This window comes from Echinops telfairi, unplaced genomic scaffold (assembly GCF_000313985.2).
Source record: "Echinops telfairi isolate 266 unplaced genomic scaffold, ASM31398v2 ScPeMD7_655;HRSCAF=1070, whole genome shotgun sequence".
Lineage (NCBI taxonomy): Eukaryota > Metazoa > Chordata > Mammalia > Afrosoricida > Tenrecidae > Echinops > Echinops telfairi.
In genome coordinates this window covers 10569358-10578375 of record NW_022104553.1, presented here as the reverse complement: position 1 = coordinate 10578375, position 9018 = coordinate 10569358, and the positions used below count along the sequence as shown (strand labels likewise).

The window sequence follows — 9018 nt, the reverse complement described above, 5'->3', positions numbered from 1 at the left end:
GTGGACACCCGGGCCGCCCGCTGCTCGCAGGACCGCGGCATGGGCAGCCGGGTCAGCCCGTCGAGGCAGCAGCGCCGGGCCACAGGGGAGGTGTACTGGTCCACTGCAGGGGACAAGGAGACACAGCTCATGCTGTGCTCGGCCTGACCCTGGAGCCGCCTGGCCTACCCACAGGCTCCAGGAGCCGAGGGGGCCCAAGGGCACCCGCACCCCCCACCCCCATGCTGGCCTCATGAGCGGAAGGTGCCCCTTAGCCACCACAACGCACACTTCTGGCTGATGGCTTTCTGAACGTTCACGTTCCTCTTTTTCCGGGCTTTCTCCTTTGGGCAGCTGAGACCTGGTAGAGAGCTGGACTTCAGCTGCATCCTAGGGTGAACCACCTCCCATCTCCCCTTGCTGTTCCCCCCACCCCTCTTGCCCCCTCTGGCTTTCTGGTGCACACCCCTCCCCCCCACCCCACCCTGCCTGCCTGCCTGCCCTCCTCCTCTGTCACGGCCCCCACCACCCCTCGGTCCACCTCTTCGCTCACTCTTTCGGGATTCGGTCCAGGATACGCCGTCAGAAAAGGCCAAACCCGCTGCCTCGAACACCTGCTGGGCCGTGGCCCCACCACCTGGGCCGCAGCCGAGGTCATAGCTGCTCATGACCTCAAAGACCTGGCCAAAAAGGGCAGGGGAATGCTGGGAGACAGGAGCAGCCGCAGGGGAAGACCAGGTGTTGGGGGCGAGGGTGGGAGGTGAGCAGCCGTGAGACGGATGCAGAGAGTGGGCTGAGAGGCCAAGAGAAGCTGTGGAGGAGGCCAGAGGCTTCGGGGGTGGGGTGGGGGTGCTGTGAGGAGTGGGGGGGCGGCTCCCGAGAGGTCTGAGGACTTAGCTCAGACTCAGGGGCCAGGGCAGTGGGGAGGGGAGGGACGAGGGGAGGCACTGGGGAGAGGTCTTGACACACCTTGGCCATGTTGAGGGGTTTGTAGGACTTGCCACCCACAGCGTACAGAGCTGTGTCCACAGCTCCCAGGGCCACTAGGGCCGGGGAGTCGGTCTGCAGGTGGAACTTGACAGAGTCCCCAGGGTGGTACTCCTTGGCAGTATCCACTTTCAGCTCCAGCTGCAGAAGCAGGAGGGAGGGGCAGTCAGCACGGGGAGACCAGCCACGGGTGCCCAGAATCCTCGGGGTTCCCCCAACAAAACCCATGTCCTGTGTGCAGTCGCCTCGACTTCTCTCCCTGTGAGGGACTGAAGTGTGTCCCGTCCTGCCCCACCCGCAAGTACGAGTTGGAATCCCAAACCCTAGGCCGGCGGAGGTCACCCGATTGGAGAGCAGGGCCTCCTTGGCCATGGCAGTGAGGCCCTCAACCAGGTCAACTTGTAAGGAGCGGCGCTGGCCCCGAGAAGAGCCAACGCCAACAGGAGGAAGAGTGGGGCCACACGGAGGCCACCCAGGAGTCCAGCTGCAACCAGGTGCCCCAGTGGACAGAGAGCGCACCTTCCTTTAGAGATGGTGCCTGAACTCAGCCTTCTGGCCCGCGTGACTGTCAGGAAACTCGTTTCTGTCCTTAAAAGTCCCCTGCCCCCACGCTGCCCTTACCTTGCCCTCGCAGGCCCCAGCCTGGACGTCCACTCGCAGGGAGTTGGCCACAAGGGTGTCCTTGTGGTAGTAGAAGGCCACGACTTGGAAGGAGGGGGCCAGGTGATGGTCCACAAAGATGGAGATCGAGGTCACTGTCGACCTGGGCTCTTGGTGCAGGGCCACAATCTGCCCCCGGGACAGAATCTGGGCCGAGAAGGGTCTCCTCACCATCGCACACCCCAGCCCTGCAACCTTTCCCCCCCACCCCTGTGCCCTCCTCCAAGGCTTTTCCCCAGCCCTCCCCCCTCCCCTCCCATGCACACCATGTAGTAGTAATGAGTGAAGGTGGCCGGGCTGCTGCCCACGGCTCGCAGGTTCAGGTTAAGAGTGTCCCCAATACGAGGGGCCTGGAGCTGCAGCCTCTCAATAGACAGGAACCTGGAGATTTGTGAGGGCGGGGCTGTCACAGTGAGCCTGGCCACGTCTGGATGTGGGGAGCCTGCAGATACCTGGAGACAAGGGGTCAGGAGGGCGCCGGGTCAGGGCGGAGACCTCCATGGGCCCCGTTGCCCTCCTGTCCTCCCCGGCCCTCTGGCACCAGGAGTAGGAGCTGATGGGCAGTCACCAGGAGCTGCAGTTCTTGTGTGGTCTGACGGACGTTGACAAGAAAGCTGACTTGGCCGCTCTCGTCTGTGTTCTGCTGAAAGTGCTGGGCTTCAGAAGCAGACCCAGCGGACAGCGTGGCAGAAACTTTGACGGGGACGTCAGCAGCTGGGGAGCCCAGCCTGTCATGGACCCGAGCCTACATGGGGACGGGGAGGGGAGGTTAGGGAAACACGGAGTGGCAGAGAGCCAGGACTCCCCCTCCTTGCCTCCCACGCTCTGCCCTCTGCACAGCGTCCACCCCCACCCCCGCCGGCCCCCCGGGGGCTCACGCTTCCCCTCCAGAAGGAACCTGCAGCAGAAAGGGGGCCCCGGGCACAAGGTGGCGCTTGGTTTTGCTAAGATCCAAGGAGAAGGGAGACGACACAAAACGCCAGGATGTGAGCTCAGCCTCCTCCAGCTCCCCACCTGCGAGACACGGAAACCGAGGGGTCGCGGGGAGAACCCTGGGAAAGCCTGGGGACCAGGACAGCGAGGCAGGAGCCGACTCCGCGGGCCCCTCGGAGCCCAGGCCGGCTCTGTCCACCTTTACCTGTTCCAAGGCCCTCTGGCAGCCTGGGAGCTCAAGGGTTCAGTGCTCGGCTGCGAAGCAAAGGTTGGCCCTTGATCACACCCAGAGACTCCCTGGGCGGGACCCCAGTGCTGAGGCTCACGGCAGGGGTGGCCGCTGCCGTGAATGAGACCAACCTGACCTCACCGTAACATGGAGCCATCGCCCACGGAGGGCGGCCACGTGGACGGGCCACCACTAACACGACGGGATCCAGGATCCGCTGGAGAGAGGGCTGGAGTGAGACCTGCATCTCTCGGGGCCTTTGGGTCCCAGCAGGAAATGGGAGGAGCGTGCTGTTGAAGGTGGGCTCGGATGGAGGTCGGCGGTGAAAGGCCTGGCTTTAGGTAAGGGGAGGCCACTCACCTGGGGACTCGATGATGGCCGCCGCAACGTAGAGACGCAGCCCCGGGAGGTCATCGACGTTGAGCGCCAGCTTTGCCAGGGCCTCCCGGATCTGGGCCTCCGTGAGGGACACGTGGCTCTGGCCCTCCACCAGCTGGGGCAGGAAGGGGAGGGGACTGGGGTGAGTCGCCAGCCTCTGACCTCACCCCTCACCTCCCACACCTCTCTTCCTACCTTGGTCTGGTTTTCCAGCCCCCTCAAGAACCTCTTCTCGCCGTCCTCACCCAGGAGCCCAAAGCGCACATACGCTACCCCTTGCACTGGCTTCCCGTAGATGTACCTGTGGCCGTGGGGAGATGGGGAAGGCGGTGGGCTGAGCGCCGGAGGAGGCCGTAATGACATGGTCTTGTGCAGAGTGAGAGGCCGGCCGGCTGGGAGGCAGGGCTCCCCAGTGCGCTCACACGGAGCAGGGAGCCCTGGGCAGGCGTGGGGTGGAGGGCACTTACTTGGCTTGGATGTCCAACTGGATTTCATCGAAAAAGCCGGGTGCGGTCAAGATGTAGGGCTTTTCAGGGGTGATCTTGACCTCAAAGTTGGGCAGAACTGAGCCGGGGTAAAGGGGGAGGCAGGTCAGACTCTCAGGGAAAGATCTCCTCGAAGACTCCCCTCCCCTCTAGGATCCAGCATCCACTGTCTCCCACTGTCTCCCCATCTCCTGCTCCCCTGTCCCTCGGGAAAGCTGCTGCGCCCTCGAGTCTGCCTGCGGTTCTCACCGTATTCCTTCACCTCGAAGTGGGTGCTGTAGTTGGATTCCGGGGCATCTGAGAACCGGGCTGAGACCTTCCAGGTCCCGGGCCTGAGGACAGACAGGAAGAACACAGGCCGTCCAAGCCAAGGACAGCTAGTGGCCGGGCTGCCCAGGAAGCGGGCGATGGGGTCAACCAGCGGCCCGGGGGAGCCGGGCTTGTCCTCTGCGTGTCTTGGAGGAAGCGGGAGGTGGAGGGTGGGGGCAGGGGTTGGGGGTCTGGTGGGGGGCAGTGCCCAGAGGGGGAGCGCTCACTCAGAGATGTCTGGGATCACAAAGTGTTCCTGGAAGATGGATGTGGAGGAGAACAGCTCTTTCTTCCGCACACGGAGGCCCTGAGCGTTCTGCAGGGGGCGGAGGGGTCAGCTGGTCAGACCTGGGGTCCAGATCAGGCACTCACCTCCACAGTGACCGTGAGGGTGTCCGTGGACGGGCGCATTCCCTGATCCAGTGCGAAGACCCGGAACCGGACTAGAGAGTGGAGGCGAGGGGTGAAGGGGAGCCCAGGGGCAAAGGGGGGGTGGTCCCTGGCCCCCAGTGTCAAACTGTCTGCCATGGAGCTGCTTCTGCCTCACAGCAAGCCCAGAGAACAGGGTAAAGCTGCCCCTGTGGGTGGCCGACACGGACTCCTTGGGGGGTAGAAAGTCCTGGAGCAGCTGGTGGGTTCAAACAGCTGACCTTGCAGGTAGCTGCCCAACACATCATCACTATTCTCCCTAGGGGCTCTCAGGGTCCACCTGCACCCAGGCAGAGGGAGCTGGGGCAAAGCGGAGGCCGGTCAGGCTCCCGAGTGGTCAGGAAGGCCCGGTGGCGGTGGTGTATTTGCTGGCGTGCTCTCCCGTGGGGCAGGCACGGTCTTTGGGCCTGTGCCGTTTAAGAGATCCACACCCGCCTTGAGCAGGCTGGGAAGGAGTTCAACGTGAAGCCCCAGGCCACAACTCACCCGTCTGGCCAGGGTTATACACAGGCTGGTCCGTCTGCAGAAAGAGGTGGCCCCGGCGAGAGGAGAAGACCAGGTTGACGCCCTGAGTATCCACACCTTTGCGGCTAATGCTCTTCAGCCACGGCGACCGGGCTATCAGCTGCACCTCAGGGCCTCCGAGCAGGTTCTGGAGGCCACAGGCCTTGGCGCTGTCCAAGGGGGTCTATGAGGGAAGGTGGAGCAAGGCAGGACAAAGGTGCTGAGAGGAAGACCAGTGGGCCTGGGAGGAGCGGACGCGGGGAAGGACAAAGACGCCCGTTGGAGGATGTGGGGGTCGAGGGCCCAGGAAGCAGCCGGGGAGCCGGGGGCATTACCTGGAGGCTGAGGAGTGTGAAGTCATTTGCTGAGCTGAGGCGAAAGGGCACCTCCCGGGAGCAGGGCACGTTCACGTTCTTTGGGTTCCGCAGGTACACCGATCCTTGCACGGTCTGGCCTGGGGGCACATCCTGGACCTTCACCCCCACCGACAGGGGGACCCCCAGGTGCACCACAGAAGGCGAGAACAGGAGCAGCCTGGGGAGGGCAAGGGGGCCATCGGAGGGGCTCAGGGTTCTCTCTGTCCTGCTACCCCGCTGCCCCCCTCCCCTCCTGCATCTGGTCCCTCCGCCCAGAGGCCACTGCCCGCCCTGCCCCCTCGCCAGGACCCAGCATTCTGCCTCCAGAACCTGGGCTCCTGCAGAGACAAAGCGAAGAGATGGGACACCCAGATCAGCCCCCAGAGGAGCCTCATGGCTGGAGGGTCCACGAGGAGTCAGCGTCGTCTGTCCGTCTGGTCAATCTAGGGCTTGGGCCAGGGTTGACTCTGGACCTAGCTCCTCCCCTGGCCCAACCAAGCTGGGAAAGCACGTGATGGCCAAGAAATGCAACTGGCCCCATGCCCAGGATGGGGGGGGGGGGGGGCAGGACAGCTCGGACGCCTGGGTCTCTGAGGGAATTTGGACCCAGAGAAAAAAAACCTGTTCTTCCCGTTAACTCCTCTCACCACACCCCCACCCCTATCACTGTGTGTGTGTGTGTGTGTATGTACATATGTACACATGTCCTTTGGCTCATGGCTCAGCTGGGCAGATAAAAAAGGGTCCTAACAAAACAAAGGATTTATCGAGCTCTTTTCTCTTGATTTTACCCTAAAAAAAGTAATTAGACTAGGCCTGCGGTAATTGCTTTTGTTAAGAACTAAGGCCAGACTAGTTCTAAGGAGCTGGGCATTGAAGAAGTCCCAAATGTCCAGCTCTTCCAAGATACTCCGCTGCTCCATTCCCTGCCGACCCCCCTCCCCTTGCGTGTGGGAAACAGAAAGATTTCTCCCAAGTCGTCTCCCCCAAATATACGTTAGACTTAGGACACTGTGTGCAGCTAATGGTAAAAGTTACTTCCCTTAAGACAGTCAGCTGCCAGACTACTGTCTAGTCCAGGGGTCCTCAAACTTTTTAAACAGGGGGCCAGTTCACTGTCCCTCAGACCCATTGGAGGGTCAGACTTTAGTTTAAAAAAAAACTATGAACACATTCCTATGCCTGCACATATCTTAATTTGAAGTAAAAAACAAAATGGGGCAAAAACACCCGGCGAGCTGGGTAAGCGTCCTTGGCGGGCCATAGCTTCCTACCAGGGGTAGGCCTGCTCCCTGCTATTAAGGACAATAGGCTACTCCTCCCTAAAGGCTGTTGGTCATCAATTTAGTTCCTGTAGGTGAAGTTTGCACCCTACTGTTGATGGTCTCTGTAGTTGAGCCAGGGAACACGTCAAACCAGCTCAGTGACCGTCCAAAGTTAGGCTGCCATCCTGAATCTAGGATCTACCCTTCTTGTCACATGTATACCCCCAACCCCTCCTCTTCCTATTGCATGTATGTCCCTAGATTGTCCCCCTCTCATTGCAGTATAACCTATAGTGCAACCCCTTCCTGTGACATAGGTCTTTACCTGTAATTAGTGACCTTGCACACCCCAAAGGTATATAGGTCTGGGTTAGCAATAAAGAGCTCTCTCTCAGGCTCCCCTCTTGGCCTCTCATCGGCTCCCCCTCTCCTCTCCAGTCCTCTCTCCCCTGTTCCCTTTCCCCTTGTCCTCCTTCCCCTCCCCCTCTCTCCACGTGGACCACCAAGCGGGGCTGAGGTGAGCATGCTACCACGAAATGTGTCTGACTCCATTATTTCAACCTCTCTTCTCTCTCTCATGTTCTCGACGACGTTACTATAATATTGATATGTCTCAACCGTACAATTGTGCCTATCGAACCTGTGATTAGTGGGGGGGGGGGGGCCTGGCAATTTGTAAAGCCAAATTGCCTCCATGGCAGGCCCCGCAACCTCAGGCAAGCCTTGGTTTTATTTTGCTCTGTGTACAGTCCAGAGCTGGAAAACCCCGGGGGCTGAGGCTAGCCAACCCGGGGACGACACGCGGGCCAAACCTCCCATGAGGACACACAGCCAGTGCCTGGGGGAACAACACAAAGGACCAAACTGCCAACCCACCACCAACAAGCCAATCAGCGGAAAGCAGGAGGGGCGGGCTGGGGACGCCCTGGCTACGTAAACCCTGTGTATATAAATGGCAGCGTTCTGTTTGTTCGGGGCTCTTGTCCAAGACAGTACGTGTGGTTGAGTGCCTGAGGAGTGGAGCCCTGGCTTAAGCTAGTACAAATAAAACCTCTCTTGTGGTTGCAGCCTTGTGTCTGATCTTCTGTTGTCGGGGTAAACGCTCCTGGTCTCTACAGTATATTCCCAAAAGCCCCTGGGTTCTGAGACCACAGAAAGCACACAGCCCTTTGAGGAAAGGGCGAGGGTGGGGGTGCGGGTGGTGTTAGGCCCCTAATCCCAGGGTCAGGCAGGGGTGAGCCAAATGCAGGGCCCTGAGCCAGAGCCCCAAATGTCCAACCCCCACAGCAGGTCTTCTTCCTTCCACCAGAGCTCAGTCAGGAAACAGAGGTCCGGCTTTGCAGGAGAGGCCGTGAGTGTGTACACCTGTATGGGACACCATTATACAGCCAAGGGAAACAGAGCGCGGGACCTGGTTCCCATCCGTGTTAAAGTGGGGTCTTGAGAGGCTCTCAAGGAAACAAAGGCTATGGCTCAGCCCCCATCCTCCCCCAGGTCAGGGCTCGGCCCCACACCCCTCCCGACAGGCTCCTCACGTCCAGAATCGTCCCAAATCATACCAGGAGCCACGAGAAGGGCCGCGTGAACGGATCGTAACTCAAGGCCACCCCCTGGCACTTCTAGCCATGAACCCATTCATACTTGAACCGAGAGGAGATCCTCTTACTCCGTGTCTCTGTTAAGGAATCAGCATAATACTGGATTTCCCCTCACTGCTGTTTCATAATTTAATCATTCTGTTAGGGACCTGGAGCAATTCCCCGTTCAATGGAAGGAGATCAGACACAGGGCTGCAATCACAGAAGAGGTTTTATTACGCTAGCTTAAGCCAGGGCTCCAGGCCTCAGGTGCTTAATTCCGTGCACTGTCTTGGACCAGGGCCCCCACAAAAGAAATTCCACTGTATTTATTTACAGGGGCGTTCCCAGCCCCCCCTTCCATCAATCCACTGATTGGCTCATCTGAGGTAGGTTGGCAGGCTGGTCCTTTGTGTAGTTCCTGCGCTGGGTGTGTGGTCCTCCCTCGGAGGTTGGGCTCCCTGTGCCGTTCCGGGTTGGTTAGCCTCCGTTTCTGGGTACGTCCCACTTTGCACTGCTAGGAAACATGAACCCACAGCCTGCCCGAGATGGCAGTACCAGACACGGGGGCAATTTGGCTTTATAATTCCTTTACCGCCCACTATTATTTTTGTCTGATTGACATCTAATTCACATATCATCCAACTCAATAGTTCAGTCTTATTAAGATGAGTTAGACAATCGTTACCACAATCAATTTGAGAACATGTTCTTCTTTCTGTACACTCATTGTTATTAGCGCCTCACTACCCCCCCAACCACCTCTGCCACACCCCCAAGGAAGCATTAATTAATTACTATCTCTATAGATTTACAAATCCTGACTTTCATGCACGGAAAACATTTTTAAAATAACAATAACAAATAAAAACAGGAAAGAAAAAAAAACTGGGAAAATTTTTAAATGGGTCAAAGGGGAGATCAAAG

General features: G+C 59.2%; 1 protein-coding gene across 1 annotated transcript in view; it reads right to left on the bottom strand.

Moving 5' to 3' along the window:
* LOC101645127 (complement C4-A) overlaps window positions 1-5688 on the bottom strand; it is a 15790-nt gene extending 10102 nt beyond the window's left edge. Inside the window, exons 1-17 of the mRNA XM_004711807.3 lie at window positions 5580-5688; window positions 5229-5427; window positions 4876-5077; window positions 4333-4403; window positions 4188-4276; window positions 3901-3983; window positions 3634-3730; window positions 3362-3467; window positions 3149-3281; window positions 2525-2640; window positions 2195-2371; window positions 1893-2078; window positions 1588-1773; window positions 949-1107; window positions 533-659; window positions 269-340; window positions 9-103 (exon numbers count right to left, since the gene is read on the bottom strand). Coding sequence (XP_004711864.1) covers window positions 9-103; window positions 269-340; window positions 533-659; window positions 949-1107; window positions 1588-1773; window positions 1893-2078; window positions 2195-2371; window positions 2525-2640; window positions 3149-3281; window positions 3362-3467; window positions 3634-3730; window positions 3901-3983; window positions 4188-4276; window positions 4333-4403; window positions 4876-5077; window positions 5229-5427; window positions 5580-5644 — 2163 coding nt within the window. The 5' untranslated portion in view covers window positions 5645-5688. The remainder of the gene's footprint in view (window positions 1-8; window positions 104-268; window positions 341-532; window positions 660-948; window positions 1108-1587; window positions 1774-1892; window positions 2079-2194; window positions 2372-2524; window positions 2641-3148; window positions 3282-3361; window positions 3468-3633; window positions 3731-3900; window positions 3984-4187; window positions 4277-4332; window positions 4404-4875; window positions 5078-5228; window positions 5428-5579) is intronic.
* Between the last annotated feature and the right edge of the window lie 3330 nt (window positions 5689-9018).